A 27763-nucleotide genomic window follows, 5' to 3' on the forward strand; every position below is an offset into this window, starting at 1 on the left:
TCACAATGAGCATGTCTCACCCTTTTACAACCCTGATATGACCTGCCCAGCGCCCAGTGTACTTTGCTTTGGGTTTATGGCAGGCCTTGTGATGATGTCCCTTCCACTGAATTCCCTGGGTTTCTTTTTTTCCTGACCTGCCTCCACACCTGCACTGTCAAATATGCCCAGCTAAGGCACTTCTCTGGGATTTTTATTTTAGGGTACAGATTTTTTTTTCCTCCTCTCGGAATAAGGTTTCAACAAAATGTCAAGGTATCACAAGGCAGCCATCGATGGCTATCTTGAACTCCTGAAAGAGGCAACAACACAAGATTTGAACACCCCGGACGAGGATGGAATGACACCGACATTATGGGCTGCCTACCATGGGAAGCTGGAGGCTTTACAGTTGATTTGCAGTAGACGGTGAGTGAAGTCCAATTGTTCATGTCATGATACATCACATTGGCCAAATCTTTGGCTATAATTGGTGTATTGTATCTTGTTATTTCTATGCTCCCATCAGAAGCTGTGGACTGTTACAAACAGTACTGTTACAAAAAGCTCCGCAAAGAATACACAAAGAATAAACTGACTTATTACTTCAGGAAAAAATAAAACTATAGGATTGTTGGATGTTATCTGAGCATTTTGTTTTAGGCTTTTAAAAATGTTGTATTGATTCTCATTGTAAAATTTAAAGCAAATACTTAAAATAATCAAGTTAGAATACATATGGTAAAATCTGTGTTGTCAACATCCTTTCGTTTAGACCAAAGGTTAATTTTATGATGCTTCTGATAAAATATCTTACTGGCGTACATTCCAGGCAGTCTATAAAATCATCAAACATTTCAAGGCTGTTAAAGGAGTCACCACACCGTTTCAACCTTTACTCAAGGCTGAGTCTTGAATTGTCTATTTTATTTTATCAGTCAGACAAAAAAATACAATAAACCTTGTGCATTTCGGAGTGAATAATCCAAAGTATGTGTCTCCATGGACACCAGATAGGCCTACATGCCAAATGATGTCAAAATTAATTAGGACACAATGTTCTGTGAATGGTGAACAAAAGCCGTACTAACAGGCTTTATTTCCACCAAATGATTACAGAATGGCCAAACCACACACACACACACACACACACGATGCATTTCAGATGGCAGCTAAGAGCTTATACCACCAATACTGTATATTCATCTTGGTATACTGAATCTATGTATATATAAAGGCATTTGGTATACAATTATGATCGATTTATACTGTGGTCAGCAAAGTAAAACTTCTTATGTGTTGCAGATGAGAAACTGAATAGTCAAGTTTACAGTGCATCCCTGTATTTGTGTTTGGCCATAGCAACAGAAGAATGAGTGCATGGTGAACCAAGCGGGAAGCCGAGATAAGCTGTCACACTGATAGAGCAATCAGGAGTTTTATAGGAGTCGTGTCAGCCATGTGGAAGGACTTTAGTTTTTAATGGATCACCAATTAGCTGGCTGCCAGATGGCTTCCCGTCTATCACTGCCTATATGCTGTCAGGTGTGGACAGATACAATATGGCTCCTCATCTGGAGTCGTCCCCACCCACATAGCAGACTCATCAGTCACCACTCAGGGATGCTTTATGATGGATCCGTTCATATGTGTTCACACTGTTGTGAATAATAATATTGAAACTGATTTATTCCAATATATTCTGACTAGTAATGATGTAAGCTGTTGCAGTAAGACAGCTGCTAGGGGTGGATGAAGTATGCAGCCATTAGAGGTGTTGCCAGCCAGTAGTGGTGTTGATGGTTATTTGTCATATTTTTTTTTTCTTTCAGAAGAGATCCAAACAGGAGTGACATTTGGGGTAACACTCCTCTCCACCACGCCACAGCCAGTAGTCGTGTTGATGGTCATTTGTCATCTTTTTCTTTCTTTCAGGGGAGATCCAAACAGGAGTGACATTTGGGGTAACACTCCTCTCCACCACGCCACAGCCAGTAGTCGTGTTGATGGTCATTTGTCATCTTTTTCTTTCTTTCAGGGGAGATCCAAACAGGAGTGACATTTGGGGTAACACTCCTCTCCACCACGCCGCCTCTAATGGCCACCTGAGGATCATCAGTTTCCTGGTGAACTTTGGTGCCAACATCTTCTCTCTGGACAATGAGTACCACACACCCATGGACGTGGCAGCCTCAAGCAACCACATGGAGTGCGTACGCTTCCTGGACAGCGCAGCCTCCCAGCAGACCAACAAGAACGGCAAGAAGGTAATAGGTTTACATTATTACATTACATTACATTACACTTAGCTGACGCTTTCATTTATTCAAAGCGACGTACAGCTATTATTATTGAGGGTATTGGTTACAGTCCCTGGAGCAATGTGGGGTTAAGTGCCTTGCTCAAGGGCACTTCAGCCATGGATGGAGATGTAGGGAGAGGTCAGGGGGGATTCGAACTGGCAACCCCGAGATTGAAAGACCAACTCTCTAACCACTAGGCCATGGCTGCTTTTAAAAAAAGAAATATTTGGGCCTTTATTCATGTCAGGACAGTGAGATAGACAGGAAAACAAATGGGGAGACAGCGACAGGGAAGGGTCGGCAAAGGACCCGGACCAGATTCGAACGCAGGTCACCAGTGTAGCAGTGTAGTGCCCTATCGCTTGAGCCGCGGCAGGGCCATAGGTTTACATTTTCAAAGATTCTTTGGTCTGCTAAATCATTCAATAGTAAGTAGTACGGTGTGTGTGTTTGTATGTGTGGTTGGGGGAATCTGTGTGCAATGTGACTGTTGTGTGGGTATGTGTTGATATGTTAATTTGTAACTCTAGACTCACAGTGTCCAAAACAAACTTCTCTCCAGAAGAGACAATGATGGCTCATCCTATCCGATCCTATTCTTTCCCTCCCTGTCCTATCCTGTCCTACCCTGTCCTATCCTATCTTATCCTATCCTATCCTACCCTATCCTAAGGTGGCAGCGCAGAAGAAGACAGCTAAGAAGGAGGCAGATGAGCGCATCAAGCGGTGCGAGAAGGTGAAGAAGAGGCACCAGAGCAAGATGGACAAGCGCTACCGTGAAACCATCGCCGCGGAGCAAGCCAGCACAGACCCTTCCTACAGCACGGCCTCCATCAACAGCGCGCAGTTCTCCAACATCCTCGCCGCAAACAAGTCTGGCACGTGGAGTTTGAAAGGAACACTCCAGAAGATGAAGAAGAAGGACACGCTCGGTAAGAAGGACATGGTGGAGAGGCAGGGTGACAGCAACGTCATCTTTGTCAAGCAGAATGGCCCCGCCGAGAAGCCAGAATTTGCAGATGTGTTTAACGAGGAGGATGAAGATGCTGAAGGTGAGAGCGGAATCGGCATAGCTGAGGAGGACGAGGCTGAAGACGCAGGGGAGGGGTCCATCTTCAAAACCGGTCTGGGCAAAATGGTGTTCCGCAAGAACTTCTCCATGGAGATGGGGGTGGAGCCGGAGTACACTCCCAATGCTGACATGGGGGAAGATTTTGCATCCCTGATCCACAAGGAGATGTTTGAGAACGAGGAGGAGGAGGAGGAGGAGGGAGACGCTAATGGCTACGCGCCGGGGGAAAGCGTCCCTTGGGATCAGGAGGAGATCGGGCTGGATGACATCGACGAGGACACGACTCCCCTGGACGCCTTCCTGTCCTCCGTCAACCTCATGGGCTTTGCGCCCATGTTCGTCCGCGAGAAGATGGACCTGGATGCTCTCATGATGTGTTCGGACGAGGACCTGAAGAGCATTCGCATCCAGCTGGGACCTCGCAAGAAGATCCTTGAGGCCACCGCCAGACACAAGCACATCTTGGCCAACCCTGGCATCCTGAAGGACACCTTTCTGTGAGAAGTCATGGAAAAAAAGGCAGTGCTTCTGAACTGAACTGTAACATCTTGCTTCAGAAGCAGGGGCTGACACCGCAAGAGCATCGTGGACAAGCCTGGCAATCCTGAAGGACACCTCTCTGTGAGGTGTCATGAAGGAGAAGGCCATGAACTGAATAGTACCATCTTAACAGGGACATCTAGGCCTATGACGTATTCGCTTTACAAACAAAATTTAATTATCACATATTCAATGTCTTATCAATGTCCTGTTAATTTTATGTACAGTATGGTGTTATTATGGATGCTTGAGGACTTTTAGCTGTTGAAGATCCTGGAATATCTTGGAGGAGCCAACTGGAACACCCCTGGAATTCTTGGCGATACATCTCCTTGAGATATCATGGAAGAAGAAGCTATGGACTGAACTAAAATAATGGCATCTTGGTACATAAGCAAAGGCATACAGCCTTGTTAGCAAAAATACAAATCCATTCTTACGGTACAAAACTTAATTTATTAATGCTGTTTAATGAAATTCATGGACTGTCCTGAGGTATCCTTGATTCCATTCCACTCCGACTTTCTGGCTGTATAGATATTGCACCTTTCAGATATCATTGCCCCACACTGAATGAAATGATACTGAACAGAAAAGTAACATTTAATATGTCCGAAAGAAAAGGGACACATAAATAAATGTCTTGTTGGGTTCAAAAAACTAACCCTAATCAGCACATACTCATGTTATTTTGTGATGTTAACTTCATCAGATGTATATTCAATGACCACACGGAATTTTGCTGTTTAGTGGTTTGGATTTAGGACAAAGTAATTAAATAAAACCATGATTAAGAACAAATGGCAAACCTGTATCCTGAATATAGTACCTGCAACAGTAAACATTATACCTTTGTTATTGCATGTCGTTATGTCATCAGATCACATAGCTACGAAATGATGTATTAATAATTCAGAACATTATAAGCCCTTCAATAAAGACAATGATGGTTATCATGTCAATTTGCGTTGTTTGCTGCACAAGAAAGATCTGGGAGATAAATAAGACATCAAAAATGAATGTGGAGGGAGTGCTTACATCAAATCCAGTCAGTCGGAAATCATTCAGTGCGATAGATGGAGAAAAGCCTGAAGGCCTGAATGTTTTAGCAGGCCTGCGCATGAATGAAATCAGACAGTTTTCATGAATTTGATGGTCAGTGTTCATAATGTTTTGTGTAAATTTAACACACATGATAATAGATGACTTTGTACATATGCCACTATTTTGCCCAGGGCATTTTGGAGACCTCATTACGCACAAGGCGAAAGTATAGACATGTTCAAAATCAATTCATAGATGGGCATAATGCTTTTTTTCTCAAAATTAGAAAGTGACAAAGGGGTTATTTATGTCCAGGTCCACCAGGTGGCAGTAATTTGTTATATTTCTGAGATGGTCTTCGAAGTATATTAAGAGAAGAAGACATGGCGTCACGACTCTGCATAAACAATTTGGGCTCGACACTGGCAGAAGTGAGAAGATCTGCCTGCTAAATATGTCTAATGGGTAATCTTGACATCTGATTCCTCACCACGATGCCTGTTTTGTTGGCCTCTCTCGATGTACGCGACTGAAGTATCAGCTGAGTTGACGAAAACACTGGATCTGGATGAGCATGAACCATCTGTAAGAGGTAACCCAGACAGCACACTTACGTCTTGCCAACGTTGGCAAGATGCTTTTTGCCCGATGTAAAATACATCGGCACGACGTCTTTGAAAGGACCGTTTGCTCATCGGCAAGATGTTGGGCAGACGTCGGCAAATAGGCGACAGGCGATGGAGAGCCAACGTTATGCCGATATAATTATTTATAGTCCTACCATGAGCCGACGGTTGCCCGCCTTATATCCGCTCATGAGCCAATGTTTAACCGATTTAATTACGACTTAATTACGACCTACTCGACGTATCCCATCTGCGCGAGGAAAGCATCCGGACGTCTCGAGGAACAGCTGATTTTAGGTTGCAGTTATGAAACTAGCATGTCCGAAAATCACCTAGCATGCCAGAAAATCAGCTCTTTCCATAAACAAAAAGACGTCTGAATGTTCTCACCGCTGCAGTGGAATTCCGCCTTATTTGAGGTCTTCCTGCTTCACCATATGCCTCACCAATGAAAACACAAGAAATCATAGACGTTTTTCCATTTATTTTTTCCACAATTAAGCAAAATGTCCATCGTTGAATCATTCCTGCAGGAGAAAAAAAAAATTGTGAACATGGGCTGGATGTGAAAATCACCCTTTACAGTTTAGGCTATGACTTTGACATGTCAAAAGTTTACAACTATTTATTGAGAACAGTTTTTGTAAGCAGGATTTCACCATCTACTGTGTGTAGCCTAAGTCCTGCCTGTGGATGAAAAGTCTATCATCTATATTGACCCTTTTAATTTAAAAGTGTACTCGCTACTCTGTGGTATTTTTTATATAGTCATGGATAAGTGGGGCAGTCATTGGTAAGCGGTTAGGGTGTCCTGTAGCCCAGGGCTGAACAACCCAAAGGTTGCTGGTTCATCTCCCAGCCCGCCAGGTTGGTGGAGGGAGTAATTAACCAGTGCTCTCTCCTCCATCCTCCATGACTGAGGTACCCCAAGCATGGTACCTTCCCGCCACACTGCAACATACTGCTCCCTTGGGATGCCAATGTAGGCTGCCCCCTTGCACAGGTGAGGCATAAAATGCAATTTCGTTGTGTGCAGTGTATACTTGTGTGCTGTGTCACAATGGCAAAGGTGGGCTTTCACCTATATACACCTAGAGATTTTTTCCCCTGAGTCCAATGTTTTTAAACAGTTGAAACATGAACATTTCCAGTCAATATTTACAATGGAATAGCAGACCTCTGTGTCATATTCCCAAGGAATGGTAGCATCACATCTGCTGTGCTGTGCTGAGTCAAAGTAATTCATAATCCTACTGGTTGTGTTTTCCCTGCCCATTCACTACTTTGATGGCCTACAATTTATTCAGATGTGTTCTACAACTTTTTGATGAAACTTACATTTTACATTTGATACCACAAACTAGGCTTACTTGTTGTGCTGTGTGGATTTTTTTTAGGAGGGATCTCACTTACCAATCAGCATGTTTTCCTCTTGTTACCAGTATCAGTCTGAACCTGGCTGGCCACCTGTGCACTTGACCATATGTGAACTCTGAGGGCAAGTGTAGAAGCCTGGCAAATAAAGACAGGAATAAGTCGGTCTCAGTATCACTGCGCAACTACATTCACAATGTAATATGTTGGTTTAGTTGATTTCTGTCCATCACAATTTAATATTATGGTTTACATTTAGGCATATAACTTTCACAATACCATATTAGTTACATTTAGCTAGCTAGTGTCCTATTTGGTAAGGACATGTACAAGTGATGTAGGCTGTACAGCAGGGGTGGGCAACTTTCATTGTAAGGTGGGCCAACATTTTTAATTACCACAACCACATCACCACGCACTTGAGAGAATTTACAAAAGGATACTTCACTTTTTGTTTATTTATACCGGAATGCTTACACTATTGATTTATAGGGGGTTAAAAACTGTCCTTTTTCTTTTTTTTTAAAGTGAGAAGTTGGGCTGCATGTGGCGCCCGAGCCTCCAGTTGCCCATCCCTGCTGTACAGTATCCTAACAGAAAGGCTCTCATAGTATTTCAAATAATGATCTATATAAAAACTGGTTATAATAGGTACAGTGCAGCATAAACAGGGTTGAGGGGGTGGTTTCGCCAATAGATGGCATCATAGGACCAGCAATGAGTGCAGAGACTCTCTCTGGTGCAGTAGCCAGTGACTAGAAGAACGAAACGTGGAAGTGACAGGCTTTGTTATGATACAGAAGGCAGCGGTGTCAGCTGTACAGTTATGCTGAGGAAAATGTAAATAAACAACGAACTCAGCGAAACTCTACACACTTGAGGACCTTATTCATTAAGTGTGCAACAGAAGCATTCACGCAAATACCACCAGGTCACATTTAAGATTTAACTAATAGTATTTTGTTATGGATCTTATGTAGTGATAGACTTACCATTTTTTCTTGTTATGGCATATCTGGCATATTCCCAAGAGAAGGCCGATGTCCCTGTCTGTTGATCTGATTTTGACTTGTGGTGAATTGACTGTGAAAACGAGAGCAACACATTGCAGTGAAGGCTATGAACTCAGGAGTTCTTTAACTTACTTATAAGTAAGGGCTATGAATGTGATGCAATATTATTTTATCTCACTTCACGTGGCGTGTGTTTCCTGAGCATTGCAAGTTCAACAAAGAAAATCGTTGTGTTACATACCGTAGCCTATTTTGTAATGTCCTTTCAACCAGTCATCATGGGCTAGACAAGAATCAACAGCCCGACTCCAGCAGGAAACTTGATTACGGGAGCAGTATGCCTACATTTGTATTACAATAGAAAACGCTGTTAGACTACACACGACCTACATACAATGTGACATCTCAAACTATAACTTAAAAAAACAAACAAAAACTCACCTGGTTGCTGGGTACGTTTGACACGTTAGCTAACTTGCTAACGGTAAGAAAAAGTGAGGTCGGATATCGATTAGAAATTCGATGAGGAGGTCATTCGAGACAGCATGACAGGTGAAGAGATTTATTTCAGCAACCTAATTTAATGTTTAAATCAAGCCTGACTTGTAATGCTGAAACCTACATTTCAAACAGAAATAATGGTAATGCCTAACTAAAAACGATTGCGGTGGCTAATACTACTGCTGCGACGTCCAGTAAAGTAAACGGAAAATGTTCGTTCCCTTGACAACTGAAATAATTTCAAACAGAGCTCGCGCTGCTCAGGTTGCAAGCAAGCAGGCGCTGGCTTTTGGTTGTGGGGTCTTCAAATGATCTGCAAAGAGTCGCGTTGCCGATGGTCGGGGTTAGGTTGGCAAACCATCGGCAAACTGTGTTTAGGACATTGTCAGATGATGGTCGGTGTTAAGTTGGCAAAGCATCGGGAGGAAACATTAGGAAATTGCTCGGTAAAACGTCGCGTTGCCGATGGTTGGGGTTATGTTGGCAAACCATTGGCAAACCATCGGAAGGGAACTGCAGGGAATTGATCGGCAAAGCGTCGTACTGCCGATGTCGGGGTTAAGTTGGCAAACCATCGGCAAACCATGGCAGGAAACCGTCTTTTCTGCCGCTATTTTGCCGATCTAAAACCAACCTAATTGGCATGACGATTATAAGGCAAAAAAAGGCCTCGACGTTTCCCCGATGTCGCCGCCCAATAGCCAACGTCGGCAAGATGCTTCGTGCTGTCTGGGAATGCGCGATATAGTTCCACCCCCTTTCACAACATTTTCAAAGGTGTAAAGGGCTTGAAAATCTTATTAATTGTTTCATTCTTCTACTGGAGCAGTATATCATCGTGTATTTTATGAAGTGAAGCGTTAGTAAACGTTTTTCACTACTGAATTGGCTTTAATGTGAGATGATAAGTCAGTTGTGGTGATATTTGATACACTTCTTCCCTGTCGTTTGGCAGTCATAGTCCGTGATACTGTCATTACCCCTGCTGTTGACTATTTCTGATTTAGTACTCATACGGCTCGTCTGTGAACGCGAGCTACAAATTCATCATCTCGACATATGAGATACTGTAAAGTCATGCTGGATGGTTACGCTCTTCCGTCCCTAACCAGCGTGACAGAACCATCAGAATATGGAAATAATGGCCGTGAACGCATCGGCCACCTCCCCTGCCACGGCAACTCTTCCTCCGTCTCCCGTTCTTCAAGAAGACGGTTTCCCCCTCGCCTCCCTGGACAGTGAGGAGTATGTCTTTGTGGAGGCTCGCCATCCCAACAAGGTGCTCGAAGGCCTCAACAGTCTGCGCTTGAACAATGCCTTCTGTGATGTGACACTGTGCTGCGGAGGACAGGAGTTCCCGTGCCATAGAATCGTGCTGGCGTCCTTCAGCTCTTATTTTCAGGTAACTGCTACATGGAAATGTCTATCTGCATACAAAGCGTGCTATATATTTCTGCAATTTTTCAACATTAGTGTACAATTGGCTACATATAGTATGCCTGAATCACTTGATGTGGCATCAAAGTTATCCCTCATTGGAGAGAGGAATTTGGCATGAAAGCAACCATTCAACATGCAACAATATGTTTAGTGCCATTTTGCAGGAATATCTGTGCAATATTAGCTGGAGGGCAACTTTGCCGCCTCAGAAACCCACTCAGTTCATGCATACATTCAGGTCTATCATGCATTTTTCCAAGCATGTGCTTCCCATGTGCAGTATAAACCACACAGATAGAATTTGACAATTTGGCATGTAGCCTATGGCATCGCATTGTATCACTCACTCCCACAGAGGGACATCCCCCACCCCCCCACCACTTTTTTCCGTTTGTTTGTTTTGTTATTCAGCTCAGTTATGGTTTATTTGAGAAGGGACAAATACACATCATGTAGGCTGTACAACAACCTAACAGATAAGTATCATAGCATTTGTAGCCATAGGCTAATTTCCAATGCCCGTCCCTAGAAAGGCTTTTAAAGTAAAATATAAAAAACTGTTTTAATGTTGTTTTAAAATACAACCTATCCATTCATCCAAGCATTCATTCAATCTAAGAAGACAGGCAATATACATACACATACCTAATCCTATATTAATGTACAGTCACTCGTTCAGTCATCCACTAATACCATAGCACCCCCTCCCCCTTACACACATAGTCAACTTCCACCCACCTCGCTCCCTCACACACACACACACACACACACACACACACACACACACACACACACACACACACACACACACACACACACACACTCAACTGCACCTCCTCCATCACCACACACACACACACACACAACACTCTGAACTCCCCCCCCCCCCCCACACCCACACACACACACACACACACACAGACGCACACACACACATTCTATCAAATCTATATTACTATCCAACACCAATGTAACACTAGATCACGTAGACCAGGATGACTTTACATATTGCATGCAAAGTTTCATCCTCCCTTCTACAAGTAAACAACAAACAAGGAGAGGCCCTCCTGAGCAGTTTGCCACTTGGGGCTCGAACCCAGTTCAGCATGGGAGGTACAGCATGTGATACCGCTGAGCTAAAAGTCCAGACCGATTGGTTAGCCCTACCAATACTGTATGAGGCTTCAGGAGGGAGCCAAACTTCGCTAGTTGGCATCTGTAACATTCACATTAATTCCGACGTCCATCCCATCCACAGGCCATGTTCTCCACTGACCTGATGGAGTCGCGCCAGGAGCGCGTGGCCATCAACGGCGTGGAGCCCCAGATGATCGGCATGCTGGTCAGCTACGCCTACACGGCCGAGGTGGTCATCTCCAAGGCCAATGTGCAGGTAGGGTCGGCTCCCTAAAGTAAGCTTTTTCTGTTGAGGAACTGGTGAAAGATATTGATTTGGCACCAGTGTGGAAGAAGATGCTTTCTTTCTTTCTTTCTTTCTTTCTTTCTTTCTTTCTTTCTTTCTTTCTTTCTTTCTTTCTTTCTTTCTTTCTTTCTTTCCTTCTTTCTTTTTTAATATTTATGGCCTTTTATGCCATTTTTGGATGTCAGTCAGAGAGAATGATAGGAAAGGAGAGGGAGACAGGGAAGGATTGGGAAAGGACCTCAGGTCATACCCGAGTCTGGGTCCCTAGCAGGTTTATAGTACAGCACCTTGGACCACTGAACCATGATGTTCTCAGTAATTACACTAGGGGTGTCAAACATAAGGTACGGGGGCTGGACGCGGCCAGCCAAATGGTTTAATTCGACCCCAGACTTTTAAAGATAAGAAAAACTACTACTAAGTGTCAAAAGATGCGAGTCTTTAGCCCATTACAGAGGTGCTGAAGGTTCCTGAGATTTCAGGTTTCCAATACTTAAGAACGAATGTATCTTTTTTGCTCACGATTTACAGTCAATGCTCCTGATATAGCCTCTGACATCCACCTTGATGTGAAAGACTACCAATGTGATTCCGTCATAAAGCAGAAATTGGCCATATATTGCTTTTAAATTGCTGGTCAGGCCGACTTGAGGTCAAATCGACTGTATGTGACCCCTGAACCGAAATGAGTTTGACGCCCTGAATTACACCCTCCTCATACCCCCGTCCATCACTCTAAATATTTTTTTTTCATCACCAGCTAAAATGGCTGGTTGTGGTTGATGTTAATCTTACTTGCTAAACAAACACTCTCTAATGGATGTAAGTGGCTAGTCCGTTGGTATTTTCTACCAGCCAAACTGAAATTTCAGCAACATTTGACCGGTGGGTTGGTGTTAATTTAGAGCCGTGCCCCCAATCTTTTCGCTGCAGGCTCTGCTGGCGGCGGCTAACCTGCTGGACGTGATGGCGGTGCGCGAGGCCTGCTGCCGCTTCATGGAGCGCCAGATGGACGAGATGAACTGCGTGGGCATCCACTGCTTCGCCGAGGCCCACTCCTGCCACGAGCTGGAGAAGCGCAGCATGGACTACATCCAGCAGCACTTCAGCACCGTCTGCCAACAGGTGAGATCAGGACCGCTGGGCTCACAAGGCTGGTTCAGGAGTAAAGCATGTTGATTTACATCTTAACTTAACCTGGTTTACTCCAGAACCAGCTTTGTAGTATAGGCCCCTGGTGACCAGATACACCAGTGTTTTGTATGCAATGATGGGAGCTGTGGACTAGTGGTTATGAAGGAGTTGGTCTTTAGATTGGATGATTGCACTTTCAAATCTCAGCCCTATTAGTAGGAAGAATGTGTGTTCCTACACTTTCAGCATGGACTACATCCAGCAGCACTACAGCACCGTCTACCAACAGATGCGATCAGGACCACTGGTGACCGAGAACAGAACGGGCAGCCGTGGATTTGGGGTTAAGGAGAGGGGAGCTTTAGATCAGAGACTTTGTAGGTTCGAATCCCAGCCTTCCACTCCCTATCTCACTCTGTGGGTGAGGTGCCCTTGAGCAAGGCACCTAACCCCACCAGTGACTGGACACATACCGTATTTTATACAGTGGTAGGCAAAATGGAATCATTAGGTACAATCTAAGGCACACATATTCCAACTGATCTTGTTTTACCTGTCCAATTCAACCAGCCAATCACCAGGCTGAATTGGACGGCTAAACGAGTACGTGTCACTAGATTGTAACTAATGAATCCATTTTGCCCATCACTGATGGTATATAACAGCTGTGGACTTGCGGTTATGAAGGAGTTGGTCTTCAGATTGAATGATTGCACTTTTTGAATCTCACCCCTATCAGTAGGAAGAATGTGTGTTCCTACACTTTCATCCATGGCTGAAGTGCCCTTGAACAAGACCAGAGATTCTTTAAGTATATACTGGCAGGACACTTAACCCCATGTAGCTCCAGGGACTTAGCTTCACTTCAGTAATCTGTAATAACAGTAAGTGGCTTTGGATAAGAGCATCAACGTGATGAATGCAACTGTACTGATATTGCTTAAGATCTAAAAAACAATCTCCCATCCTCTTGTTTTATTGTCACATCTCAACTTTCATGCCTAGGCATAGAGCATAGCATTTACTTGTTTACATTTACTGTACAGTAGGGCTGTACATTGGAGATTTCATGATGACTTCATTAAATAATATTGATTTCTGAAGTCTGTTTACAGAAGACTTTTCAAACAATTATTTCAGAATTATCATTTTTCATTTACCTTAAGCAGTCTTGAGTATTTTAATTTTTTCACTATTCAGAACCCTTTCTGGATCCAGGACTCTTCACATTTTTCTTTATTGATTTATTTATTTTTTGAGAGATTGGGAGCCATGGCTTGGTCAAAGTCTACTCTGTCCATGCGCTTTCTAGTCTTTGTTTGTTTGTTTGTTTTGCTGATGTGTTGACATTTGTGATGGGTGTCGTCGACATGACCTTCATTTGACCCCAACACCACCACCCCACCAGGAGGAGTTCCTGTCCCTGTGTGCCGACAAGCTGACAGAGATCATCTCCAGTGACCACCTGAATGTGCCAAAAGAGGAGACGGTGTTTGAAGCGGCCATGCTCTGGCTGAACAAGACCACCTCACGCAGACAGAGCTTTGAGAAGGTGTGTGATGGACAGATAGACTGCTCTTTTCTGATAGACAGCCCCATGTCAATTAGTCACATTCTGTGACACACTCGTGTGTGTGTGTGTGTGTGTGTGTGTGTGTGTGTGTGTGTGTGTGTGTGTGTGTGTGTGTGTGTGTGTGTGTGTGTGTGTGTGTGTGTGTGTGTGTGTGTGTGTGTGTGTGTGTGTGTGCGCGCGTGCGCGTGTGCGTGTGCGTGCGCGTGCGTGCGTTTGTCAATGCCTCCCCCACACAAGAAATCCTTTAAAATAGAGATAGAGTAAAGAATTGAATGGCAGAAATCCACGTTGGTATGCAAATATCACTGAATATCATGCTGGACAAGGAAGATGGTTAACTGTGGGCAGCATGTTGCACATAAATTACTAAAGTACATGGCACAAACTGGCATAAATAACCATTTGTAGCACAGTAAATAAAAACATAACGTCATTTTTCACAATAAACTGTATTACTTCTGCATATTGTGTGTTGTCTGGGCCTTAAGCCGACAGAAGTGGCGGCCAGCCTAATTCTGTTTATATCAGCAAAGGGTGCTGTTGGAGCTATACTATTCTTTTTAAGTAATGTTAAAGTTAATGGTTAATTTGTTTATTGTTTTGTATGATTAGTTATTAGTATTTTAGTAATGTGGTAATTTTAATAATAAATGATAATTCTACTTGTTTAGTTATTTGCTTTGTGTAGCGGACGGGAGTTTACCGCCGCCTTGTAGGGGTTAATTATCTCGTACCGTGGGGAGTACAGGACGGGACGGGATCTAGGTCCCCCACGCCCAATACTAATGGCCTCACTACTCCCAGACTGGCAGCAATGTTTGTCTTGGGTAGCTCCTTCGGGTTTGGTAGAGTGGGCTCCAGTAATGTCCGGTGCCTGCCTGAAGGTGTATGTGGTGAGGTGTGTCCCAGCCCACCCGTCACCACCCCACTACTATCCTAAACCAGCTACCCAAGTGAGGCGCCCCTACCCCCAGGATAGAGTAGGCTAGATTAACCTGAAAATGATTATGAGGAGAACTACTATTACTGCCTAGAGCAGATTTAAGCGCTACAATACTAAATATCTGACACACAACTTAATACTGCTAATTATATTATAGCACAGGCAATTAAGAAGGCAAGGAAAAGGCAGTTAAAATAATCAATTTGTAATGAACAAAGTAGTAAACACCAGATATAAGAATTCCCCCCCCTCCCAGATGAGAATACTCAATATGTAATTATTTAAGTATTATTGACACTTTCCCAACCGGGTGTAAGAATTCCTCTTAGGCAATAATACTCAATATAACAGAGAAAAAATATCAAACACGTTCTGAAATAGGCATAAAAGTTCACCCTTTGCAGTAAGAGTCAAAGTACATTGTATCAATACTCAAAACAACAACCTTCAGTGTCTGATAACAATACTTCTTAATTCCTGACCATTTAAACCAGAGCGGCAAGTACACTTCACAGAGGGTTAAATGAAGACATGGAATTACATGAGAGTAGGCTCAGTACAATCACTCAGACCTTTCAGTAGGCAGTGGGCTGTGCTGCGCACGGTAACGTGTGGGTGTGTGTGTGTGTGGAGGCTCGCTCGGAGGCTCGAAGTCTCTCTCTTTGTACCAGTGTGTGTGTGCGTGTGTGTGTGGGTGGTGGAGGCTCGCTCTGAGGCCCGAAGTCTCTCTCTTTGTACCAGTGGGTGTGTGGATGTGTGTCGCGAGGGTCAACGCAAGTTCAGTTCAGTTCGGTCCAGTTGACCCTGCGAGTGTTATGGGCGCGTGTGTGTCTCGAGGGTCAACGCGAATTCAGTTCAGTTCAGTTCAGACCCTGCGAGAGTGCGAGTGTTATGGGCGTTGCGTGTGTGCGTGTGTGTGTGTACGTCGCACGGGCCAACACGAGAAACAGTTCAGTTCAGTTCAGTCCAGGTGACCCGGCGAATGTTATGGTAAGTGTACGTGTGGTGGTGTGTGTGTGTGTGTGTGTGAATAGTTACCAACCCACGACCAAATCCCGTCACGATGCTGGGCTGGATGGCAGGGTAAAACACAGACGGATGCTAGGGAAACCCGCTCCGTTCTTCACAGGGCAACTGTAGCTTGAGAACGTTCAGGAAGAGAGGGCAACGAAGCTAATGATAGCTATCGCTACGGCGAAGAGTAACAAAACAAAAATAACGACTCTTAAGGTGAGGGAGTAACTATGGATAAACTTGGTCAGTATAACGGGCACACGCACCTTTACACCCTTCCTGGTGTCTGTCACCGCGCTGTTCCTCGAAATACAGTACCACCGTTCCCGTTTACTCTAGACAAGCTAATAGGAGCTCCCTACTCCAACGCCAGGACCGTTACTCGGCGCGCTAACAAAACAAACGTTTTTCTGACAAAAACGAAACGACATGAGACAACAGTAAAACTATTTGACATTACCGAACTGATAATTCACTGTAGCTCGTCCAACATTCATTCACGCCACGATCCCCGGTCGTACTTCACTTCATCTTCAACAACGTTTTACTTCACTTCATCTTCCCGATTCTCCTTCACTTCTCTCCCGCGGCTCGCACACCCCCCGGCTCGTGCCCCAAGCGCGTTCACGAGAGTCCTCGTCATTAAAGGCACAGGGCTCTTTTAGCACCCGCTACATTTGCTTTATAGCTTTAGTCATTTTTCTTTGATTTATTTACCGATATATCATTTGAACACTTGGGGGCGATAGTGGGCACAGGTACACCTGTATATAGGTAGGAAGTGGTGGTGATCTGTGTAGGCACCTGGGTGATGGGCATATGGTTTTTTACCAGAGCGAGAGATGCCATGTGTTTGCTCAACTGGAATAAAATAAACCACCATCAACTCAAGAACTTTGCCTGGAAATTGGACTTTGTCTTGCCTGCGTACATTACCTGCCCATGGTGCCTGAAGTGTTCCGTTTGATTTAAGTTTAATTTGATTTTGTTTGACAAACGGCCACTACACAAGTAAAAAACCTACCCAACTAAGAACTGGATCAAGGAAAAGTCTGCGCCTATGGATTAATGAAAACTTTCCTTGGATCTGGATCTCGGACATTATTGGAATATCCGATGGAAAAAGGATTTGTGAGTTCATCTTTCATGGATTGTTTGTTGGCGTGAGGGAGGAAGGCCTTGCCCAGAACAAAGAACAACTCGTGATATGTGCACTGCTGAGGAGTTAAACGCCGTATAGGAAAACGGTGAAGATGATTACATTGAAAAGTTGTTTGGACTTTTAAAAAGTTAAAACTGGCTGCCTTGACTGCTGCGCGCTTTGTATTTACGCGCCCGGCCACCTTCATTCATAAAAAGGCATGATAAGAAGCCTGTGCATTCACAACCTGTGTCGGTGAAGAGGACTTGCTTGTTTTATAAGAACATTGCTTACGATAAAATTCGGCACTTTCTGCTCGTCACCATTGCCGCATTCAGATTCAGAACTTTATTCAAAATTATAAGTTTGTAGCAAAATGTCCGACGCAGAAGCGAAATCCGGATTGGAAAGGCCTGAATCAAAACGGTCGATTAAATTAACACCTAAAGGAATATGCTTTTACATACAGACTTGTCAAGAAACTCGCTCTGCAAAAATTAAGCAAGCTAAAAAGTTTATGGATAAAATCCGCGGCCTAATTGAGTCAGGTGGAAAATCTGATGCCGTGAACGCGCAGCTGGCCTTGTTCATTCAGTGCTACGAGGAGGCGCTCAATGTGCATGAGACATTCATGGAATTGCCTCTACCAGAAGATGATCAAAAACTTATCACCAACATCAAAAACTTTGAGGATAAAATCACATCATGTCGAGCATTTACTGAGGAGATAAAGGAGTGGCTGTCTAAAAGTGGCAAACCATACTCGCAGTCAAAAGAGCCTCATGACACAGACTGTCTTGATGATGGGATAAATCCCGAAGACAGCATTTCAAATGTGTTGAGTGTAAAATCTAGTACTGCAAAATCACGCGCAACAGGCGCATCAACCTCTTCATCCAAGGCGCGCGCAAAGGCGGAATCCGAGAGAATGGCTCTTTTGAAACGTTCCGACCTGTTGAAAAGGAAACATGAAATTGAAGCGCAAGAAGAAAGGCTACGGAGAGAAACGGAACAATTACGCAGGGAAAAGGAACAATTGGAGCTGGAAACTGACTTGGCAGCAAACACAGCAAAGCTAGAGGTCTTAGAAAGTAAATCATCTCAGTGTGGTTCAAAACGATCAGATGGAATGAACTCTTATTTGAAAAAGAGTAAAGCCCAAAACTCCACCGGACTAAATCCCCAAGACAGCGACTTTGTTCCTCATGCAAATATCCTTGCCTTCCCTGCTGCACCAGTAGTCAGACCAAAGCAAAGACCTGCTGCGCAAATGAATGTAATGCCGCCACAAGTAAGACGCACTGCTCTCTCCTCGGACATCAAATAGGAAGCAATTTAAATTCACAAACTCAAACTGGAAACAACACAATTGATATGGTGAACATTATGCAAAAACAAAATGAAATCACTGCATTGTTAGTTCAGCAAAATATATCATCAACTCTGCCTGCACGAAATCTCACTGTCTTTGATGGAGATCCTCTCCAATATCAGTCATTTATTAGGGCCTTTGAAAATGGAGTGGAAATGAAGACGGACAATGCGATTGACTGTTTGCACTTCCTTGAACAGTACACCAGGGGGCATCCAAGGGACCTGGTGCATAGTTGCCAACATCTTCCCCCAGATCAAGGCTACCAAAGAGCCAAAAGCCTCCTTGCACAGCACTTCGGAGATGAACACAAAATTGCATCTGCTTATCTGGAAAAAATAATGAACTGGGCACCAGTAAAAAGTGAGGATGTGAAAGGATTACAAGCACTCTCTTTATTTCTTAGAGGGTGTTCAAACTTAATGGAACAAGTAATGTACATGAGTGATCTTGACATACCTTCCAATATGCGGAGCATAATCCTGAAACTTCCTTACAGATTAAGAGAAAAATGGAGGTATTTTGCATGTGATCTGCTGGAAAAAAGAGGACAAAGAGCTATGTTCATTGATCTTGTTAATTTTATTGAAAGACAAGTTAAAATAGCTTTAGATCCAATTTTTGGAAACATTCAAGATCCTCAGCCCACTTCTCACACCAAAGCATCCAGCCGCAGTCAGCTTAGTGAGAGAAAGGAAAGCAGTTTTGCCACAAATGTAACTCCTGTCAGCCAAGACTCTATGGCGCAGCTTTCAGGACAAACAAGGAATAACACCAACTCCTCTCGTAGCTGCCTCTTTTGCCTGCAGAGTAACCACACATTGAATCAGTGCTCAGAGTTTCAAGCCAAAGCACATAGTGACAAAATAAACTTCATCAAGGACAAGGGCATTTGTTTCGGTTGCCTCAGAATAGGCCATATAAGCAAAAACTGTCGGAGACGTTTGAATTGCCATGTATGTCACAAGAAACACCCCAGAGTCCTTCACATAGAAAAACAGAATACAGGTACATCTGTCAACCCTTCAACCGATTCAAATGTGCCCTCTCAGACATGTAGCCATATCGGGGCCGGAGTAGAACACTCCACCTTTTCCATTGTTGCTGTGAAAGTCAGAAGCAAACTGACCAACAAGACCACAGAGACATATGCGTTTCTTGATCCTGGCAGTTCTGGAACGTTCTGCACAGAAAACATGGCAAGAAAGCTGAAGCTGCGAGGTGAGAAGACAAACATTCTTCTAAAAACTATGGGCCAACAGAAAGTTGTCGATGCTCACATACTGTCAGGGCTGGAGGTGTCTGGCATGGATGCTGAAGATTTTATAGAGCTTCCTGATGTTTTAACTCAAAAGAGTATGCCCGTGTCTACACTTAACATTCCCAGACAAGCTGACATTGCTCAATGGCCTTATCTTAAAGATGTAAAACTTCATGACATTCATGCAGATGTTGAACTGTTGATAGGAACTGATGCATCTAAAATCTTGGAGCCTTGGCAGGTGATAAACAGCCAGAATGACGGCTCGTACGCCACCCGAACTCGGGTTGGTTGGTTCATCTATAATGGTGGCAGCTGCAGAAGCAAACGTGGCTATTCTTCTGTAGCAGCAAATTACATCTCTGTTGAACACCTGCAAGGAATTCCTGTAAAACAGCATCACCATGACCTCACCGAAAGAGCATCAGAGGAGCAGATTGAAATGTCAAGAGTAGACCTCAAGCTGCAGAATGAGCTACTGCCCAAATTGGAAAGAATTGCAGTCATCAAAGAGGCAACTGATGTCGATCAGGGGAGCTGGATGGAGGGACCTGAATTTCTCTACAAGTCCAAGGAGCAGTGGCCTGTATTGGATGATGGCCTTCAGTTGATTCCTGCTGCTGACCCGGAGATCAAGAGAGACCAGACTCAACAGAGGAAAGCTCCTAGAACAAGACTTGCCTTACTTCTAGACTCGCCTGCTGAGAGGGTGTTGCCAGATGAAGCTCCATTCACTCAGAGACAGAAGTGGACAGAAAGAAGAAGAAACCTTATACCTGGAGATGTTGTTCTTGTGGCAGATGCTACAGCTCCAAGAGGATCTTGGATGATGGGGAGAGTCCTTGAAGTGAGAGCAGATGTGAAGGGGCATGTGCGCTCCGTGCGCCTCCAAACGAAGACCAGTGTCCTGGAGAGGCCCGTGACGAAGCTGTGCCTGCTGCTGGAGGCAGGCGTAGACTGACCTGGCCGCATGGCTCTCTCTCTCTCTCTCTCTCTCTCTCTCTCTCTCTCTCTCTCTCTCTCTCTCTCTCTCTCTCTCTCTCTCTCTCTCTCTCTCTGATTAACATCTCTTTTCTTTGTAGGTGCAGCAAGAAGACATTTGTGCTTGATGTAGTTAGTTAGTGCTTATTGTATAGCTCCTCTTTTCATAATTCAGTAATTGTGATAATGCCCAATTAGGGGCCGGAATGTTGGAGCTATACTATTCTTTTTAAGTAATGTTAAAGTTAATGGTTAATTTGTTTATTGTTTTGTATGATTAGTTATTAGTATTTTAGTAATGTGGTAATTTTAATAATAAATGATAATTCTACTTGTTTAGTTATTTGCTTTGCTTTATAGCTTTAGTCATTTTTCTTTGATTTATTTACCGATATATCATTTGAACACTTGGGGGCGATAGTGGGCACAGGTACACCTGTATATAGGTAGGAAGTGGTGGTGATCTGTGTAGGCACCTGGGTGATGGGCATATGGTTTTTTACCAGAGCGAGAGATGCCATGTGTTTGCTCAACTGGAATAAAATAAACCACCATCAACTCAAGAACTTTGCCTGGAAATTGGCCTTTGTCTTGCCTGCGTACATTACCTGCCCATGTTGCCTGAAGCGTTCTGTTTGATTTCTAAGTTTAATTTGATTTGTTTGACAAACGGCCACTACAGGTGCCTTGAAAGGCGTAGGACTGAGCCGCTAAGCCCTGAAATCCAGCCAGCTCAGTGCAGTGCGGAGTAGAGGGGAGCTCCCCTCAGAAGGGGACACACGGCTGTCCAAACCACCCAGGCAAAGTTATTGTTATTGCAGATAACCTAGACATTGTCTTCTGCTTTGAGTACGGCTCATGTTCCTGCCTGGATATTGGAACGGCATGTAGAATTTGTGAGGTTCAAACAAGAGAGGAGACTTAAATCATCATAATTAATCAAACAAAATCCAAATATATATACATCTAATCCACACTGTAAGACTCAAAAACACATGTATTAAGGATTATGTTAATAGCAACTATCATTTTAATAATCTATGTATCCCATTTTCTGTTTAGTTGGGAACAAAATAATATCTTAGTAGTTTGTGTACAGTACATTTAAATACTTGCATTTCAAATGTGTCTGTGTATATGGCAAGTGGTTGAATACATCTACGCAGTACTGTCTCTCAGCAAATAACTTTTTGGCCTTTGTATTGTATTCAATTACAACTGTTTGTTTGTTTTTGCATTTCTGTGTGTGTGTGTGTGTGTGTGTGTGTGTGCGTGTGCGTGTGCGTGTGCGTGTGCGTGTGCGTGTGCGTGTGCGTGTGCGTGTGCGTGTGCGCGTGCGCGTGCGCGTGCGCGTGCGCGTGCGCGTGCGCGCGTGCGCGTGCGCGTGCGCGTGTGCGTGCGCGTGCGCGTGCGCGCGTGTGCATGTTCATTTGCCATGCAACAGGTGCTTGAACACATCCGGATGCCCCTGATAAGCCCGTACTACATCCACGACGTGATCGAGGGGCTGGAGGTGGTGAAGGAGTCTCTCACGTGCCAGAGGCTGATCTCGGAGGCCAAGGACTACATGCTGCTACAGGACCGCCGAGGAGAGCTCTACGGCCCCAGAGCCCGACCCCGACGCTCCACAGGTACCGCATACCCCAACCCCGATGCTCCACATTAATTACTGTAGCTACCGCATAGCCCGCCCCCGACGCTCCACAGGTGGTTACTTTGGCTACCGCATAGCCCGACCCCGACGCTCCACAGGTACCGCATACCCCAACCCCGACGCTCCACAGGTACCGCATACCCCAACCCCGACGCTCCACAGGTGGTTACTGTAGCTACAGCATAGCCCGAGCCCGATACTCCACATGTAATTACTGTAATTACCACAGAGCCCGACCGTGACACCCCACAGGTAAGTAGGCAGGTAGGTATTACGAGCGGAGGTAGGTACGGACAAGGGGAGTGCTACGGCCCCAGAGCCCGACCCCGATGCTCCACAGGTAGGTACTGTAGCTACTGCAGAGCCCGACTCTGATGCCCCAAGGCCAAGGGTAATTTTACTGTACCTACTGCGGAGCTCAACCCTGTTGCAGCACAGGTAGTTACTGTAGCTATCGCAAAGGCAGCTCTACAGCCCCAGAGCTGGACGCCGATGATCCATAGGTGGGTACTGTTCCTACTGCAAAGCTCAACCCCGATGCTCCACAGGTAATTGCTGTAGCTCCAATTACTGTAGCTACCACAAAGGCAGCTCTACGGGAAAATACTGCAGCTATAAGGCCCCAGCTATCCGACCCTGACGCTCCATGGGTAGCTTAAGTACTGACCCCTGGCTGCTTCAGGTTTGATTAACTCCACATCAATGTTTTTTGATAATTTGATCAGGCTTTGCATCTTAAAATATATAGAAAGTATAAAGAAAGTATAGAAAATATATTAGAAAGATTGAAATTAAATAAGCTGTTGATTACGTTTTTGTCTTAAAACCTCTCCTGCTAGGCACAGCGGAGGTGATTGTGACCGTTGGTGGGGAGGATGACAAGGTGGTGCTGCGGAGTGTGGAGAGTTTTGACCCCCTGACCAACCAGTGGAAGAGCCTCGCCTGTCTCCCATTCGCTGTCAGTAAACATGGTTTAGTTGTATCAGGTGAGCCAACCGACACTGTTATGAAAACTTTATGTCGCTACATTTACAATATGCTATTTAATTGTGTATTTTAGTAGTAGCCTTAGTGATATACCATTGATGCACATACATTGATGCGTAATGCTTATAGAGTATATTTACCTGGTATTGGTCTTGTCTAGTGTATTGGCAAAATTGTAATGTCAATTTGTGACCTGTACTGTGTCTGTGCATTTCATGTTGGAATGTTAGTGTACTTTTATTTATTTATTTATTTATCCTTTATTTAGCCAGGATTGTCCCATTGAGACTACAGTCTCTTCTGCCAGGGAGTCCTGGTCAAAATGGCAGCATACATATAGTTACAGACACAGACAAACACATAGACAAAAGGAAAATAAATGTACAAAAAACACATTAAGAAGAATAAGTTTACATAAAACGTATTTTGAGATAAAAAGTAGCCTATGTGCTGCATAGTCAGAAACAATGACACTCCTCTGTGTATACTGTATTAATTTCCCTCTTAAAAGTCTCTAATGAGGGCAGAGAGTCCATACATAATATCTTCTGCAACTCATTCCATAGATATGGGGCATAAAAAGAAAAGCCTGTTTTCCCTAATTCAGTGCGAGGAGTACAGGAAACTGTTCAAGGATGCTGGTGTTGGTCCCTGCAGAATCATTTAGACAACTGAACACAAAAGGTTTACTGCTCACTGGATTCATTCTGCAATATGCAATGAACCTTTTTATGTTCAATATTTTGATATGTGTTGTGTTATGACATGGAAGTCACTACAGCAGTAAGTAACACCTTGGGCAGCAGGATTGCCGGTTCAAATCCCACCCTTCCAATCCCTACCACACTTCATGACTGAGGTACCCTTGAGCAAGGTACCGAACCCCATACTGCTCCAGGGACTTTAACTAATACCCTGTAAACACTGTTAGTTGCTTTGTCAGCTAAGTGTAATGCAATGTAATGGAAATCAACTTCAACTTGAACTCAACTTGACCATAAATAGTGTTATAGAATAAAATAAAATAAAATAAAAACATAAACGTGCTACAGGTCGCCGCACGAGCGCCCTGTCACCACAGCAGTAACCTCTGAGGTCGTCTTCTCCGCAGGCACCATGTTGTACCTGGCGGGTGGTGAGTTCCCCGACGGTTCAGCCAGCCGGGAGATGTGGCGCTACGACCCCTGCTTTGACGCCTGGCTGGAGATGGCCCCCATGAATGTAGCGCGCTCCGAACTGGGTGAGGAGCTGACAGGAAACCACCAGCTTTAGCTCGTAGCAGTCTTCATGTTTTTACTAAAGGGCTTGCTTTGTATTCATGATAAAGGAATACCATCTTAAAATATATATTTATGGAAATGAACCGAAGTTACCTGACATTATAAAAATTAGTTCAGCAATGTAGAGTGCTATTCTTTATTATTCTTTTTTTTTTAAATCAAAGATCCACATCATGTCGCTCCTATTGAACTATTTACCACATAACGGGTTTACATGCACTAGAATTGCAAACAGCCTGGTGTCTGTAAAAGAACCCAAAATGATTAGCATTTTTCCTGAGCATGCCAACATGTCATCTTCTCTCCCCCACAGGTCTGGTCATGTTGGACGGCTATGTGTTCGCTGTGGGCGGTTGGGAGGGCCGCTCTCGTCTGGACACAGTGGAGTGCTACAACCCTCACACCAACAGCTGGCAGTTCATGGAGTCGGTCAAGATGGCGGTCACAAGCCCTGCTGTGGTGGCACTCGACGGCCTTCTCTACGTCACGGGTACAGTTGCTCTGCTCTGCACACTAATCGGCCACGGCCAACTCCCAGCTCATTTAAAGCAGAGATACAGATATCTTATCTGCTGAAGAATGCTGTGGGAGGTTTATAAGCTTGATCAGAGACTGTCTTTAGTCACATAAGAGAGAAGGACTTTGTCTCTGTCCAAAAACCTGCTGTCTCTCCCTACATTTTACCCTCTTTTGCCACCAGGTGGAGCTGTTCTTGAGGACGGAGATGGTACCGATCTGGCACAGGTGTACAACCCAAAGACCTGCGCCTGGACAGAGGTGGCCCCCATGCAGATAGCTCGCTCTGGATCCGCTGCCTGTACCTTAAAGGGCAAGATTTACGTTATAGGTAAATGGATAGCTGTTACCAGTACTATCCTTGCAGAATTCCTGTGATTTCATTATTTGGGTGATATGTAGTACCATTAGTAGTAAAATGCATAAAAAATAAAAGTAATAATCCGTAAAACCTTTCCACCTGACATGTAATCAATAGACTGAATATTTAGACGAGTATTTTTCTATCCAGAAAGCATGTATTTAAAGGTGCACTATGTAATATCAAGGTCAAAATCTAAAAAGATAAAGTTTGGCAGTAGGCAGAACAGTTTCAATGCACAATAGTTGCAATACCTTCTCTGGTCGCCATCCTATACAGTGCACCTTTTAGATAAACCGTATTTGTGAGGGTGTAAAATTAATTAAATCACTACTAAATACAAAATATTTAGTGGACCCTATATTTGCAAAATCCATACCAGTCTCACTGGTTACACTATTATGTCAGAAAGTACCCATGCGTGCAGAGGATGGATGAGTGCCCTCGTATTGACATGTCCCTCATTGTGCTGCGTCTTGTGACTGCAGGGGGCTGGCATGCCTCCACTGAGAACACAGACAAGGTGGAGTGCTACGACCCGAAGACCAACCAGTGGACCATGTGTGCCCCCATGAAGGAGAGGCGATACCGGCCTGGCGTGGCTGTGGTGGACGGCAAGATTTATGTCCTGGGAGGAGAGGAAGGGTGGGACAGGTACGGAGAGGAAAACGCACATCTTGTTTTCCAGTGTTTCTACACAACATGCTGTATTACCGCTCAGAATTAATGTTGAGTTGACCCTCTGCTGTATACATGCAACCTAAAGCTCTGTTTGTGCTAACATGTGTTTTGCTTTAAAAGCTGAAGAATTAACAGTGGCTATATCTCCATGTCAATATATTTTCAAATGTTTGGTTTAAATACTGTATATCTATTTGTCAGCATCTTATGTCTGTCTTTCTGAACCTCTTATTGCTCAACGGCACAAGATGATGCATGCTGCTACTATTCAATTCTATTCTGTCATGTTCTGTTGTATTCCATTCTATTCTGTTGTATTCCATTCCATTCCATCCTGTTGTATTGTATTCTGTTCTATTCCGTTCTAACCTGTTCCTCATCTCATGTTGCCAGGTACCATGACACCATCGAGCGGTACTCTGAGGAGTCGGACAGCTGGGAGATCGTGGGGGAGATGCCTACCAGTCGCAGCTGGCTGAGCTGCGTGTCCATGCAGCTGAGGAAGGACACTGGCGGGGGAAGCAGCCCTGGGGCCACCACCGAGACCGAGTTCCTGGAGGTGGAGTGAAGGGCCTCAGCCTCAGCTACGCTGACACTCCTGACTAGTCATAGCACGGTTGGAAGAGGCAACATCTGCCAGCACTTTTCCTTGCCGAGGAGTAAGACGACCATTATGACGACGACAATGACAAAGATGACACACGGTCCCTTACTGAGTGACAGCCATAGAGATCGGTGTCTCCATTAAGAGACACATCCCAATCCTGTGTTACACTATGGGCAGTTGCTAAAACAGACTTTGAACTAATCCTTCGCTCCTGTGAAGGTTTTAAGCACACCACATGCCTCATCAGGTGGGTCCATTCCAGTTTCCAAGGGTGGAGGTCTAGGTTACTTACACATACACACCCGGGAGAGCATATTGAGTTTCGTTTTTCTTTTTCCTGTTGTGAATGTAATCTTGTCAAGTCATTCTGCTCTGGAGTGTAAACATGTGACGTGAACACAGTCCCATAATGGGCTTTGTTTTGTAGCATCCATTTTAGTATTTGTGTCGTTTCTCTGTAGTCTTTTTTGTAAGCTTAGTAATTTTTGTACAGTATTTTCTATTGTGGTGTTAATTTTTGTATTTATTAATCCGTTATGTATAAAAAAAAGACGTCTAGTACATTTTTTGCCTTATGGGTATGCCTGCTACTTCTCAGCGTTAAAGAGATGCCATTTATGTGGGTTATAGCATCACTGGATTTAATTAGTGCTTTAAGACAATCAGGTTATTGCCCTTTAAGTCAAGGGTTATGTTAATGAATCTGTTTTGTTTAATGTGCAAACCTCAAAAAAAAGTCTACCTGAAGTATGTGTGCTAATAAATAAAGTACTGAATATTAAAAACTGGATTGAGGTATTGTATTACATACCTCCTTCTACAGAGATGTACAACCCATGGCAAACGTATGGAATCGCCAATCTTGGAGGATGTTCATTCAGTCGTTTTAATTGTGTAGAAAATAAGGACACCTCAAGAATGAACATCGACCAAATTGACATAC

The 27763-nt window shown here is 44.1% G+C and overlaps 2 protein-coding genes and 2 long non-coding RNA genes across 4 annotated transcripts; 2 read left to right on the forward strand and 2 right to left on the reverse strand.

The window, feature by feature from the left end:
- Positions 1 to 247: 247 nt before the first annotated feature.
- Positions 248 to 4856, forward strand: anks4b (ankyrin repeat and sterile alpha motif domain containing 4B). The gene is made up of 3 exons (XM_063214087.1): positions 248 to 408; positions 2018 to 2246; positions 2956 to 4856. The coding sequence occupies exons 1-3, from the start codon at positions 248 to 250 to the stop codon at positions 3853 to 3855; spliced, it is 1290 nt and encodes a 429-aa protein (XP_063070157.1). The 3' UTR covers positions 3856 to 4856.
- A 471-nt stretch (positions 4857 to 5327) lies between these two features.
- Positions 5328 to 27608, forward strand: si:ch211-256e16.3 (kelch-like protein 20). Its single transcript, XM_063183560.1, has 12 exons — positions 5328 to 5530; positions 9565 to 9854; positions 11151 to 11285; positions 12249 to 12440; positions 13858 to 14001; positions 22179 to 22365; positions 23228 to 23374; positions 24487 to 24615; positions 24969 to 25145; positions 25356 to 25502; positions 26021 to 26186; positions 26607 to 27608. The coding sequence occupies exons 2-12, from the start codon at positions 9585 to 9587 to the stop codon at positions 26779 to 26781; spliced, it is 1869 nt and encodes a 622-aa protein (XP_063039630.1). The 5' UTR covers positions 5328 to 5530; positions 9565 to 9584; the 3' UTR covers positions 26782 to 27608.
- On the reverse strand, positions 6034 to 7611 carry LOC134434922 (uncharacterized). The gene is made up of 2 exons (XR_010031960.1): positions 6978 to 7611; positions 6034 to 6091 (listed from the first exon to the last, which is right to left on the reverse strand). It is a non-coding gene; the product is annotated as an uncharacterized LOC134434922 (long non-coding RNA).
- Positions 7881 to 8535, reverse strand: LOC134461284 (uncharacterized). Its single transcript, XR_010037255.1, has 3 exons — positions 8393 to 8535; positions 8193 to 8292; positions 7881 to 8021 (listed from the first exon to the last, which is right to left on the reverse strand). It is a non-coding gene; the product is annotated as an uncharacterized LOC134461284 (long non-coding RNA).
- Positions 27609 to 27763: the final 155 nt, after the last annotated feature.

Source organism: Engraulis encrasicolus, chromosome 2 (assembly GCF_034702125.1).
Source record: "Engraulis encrasicolus isolate BLACKSEA-1 chromosome 2, IST_EnEncr_1.0, whole genome shotgun sequence".
NCBI lineage: Eukaryota > Metazoa > Chordata > Actinopteri > Clupeiformes > Engraulidae > Engraulis > Engraulis encrasicolus.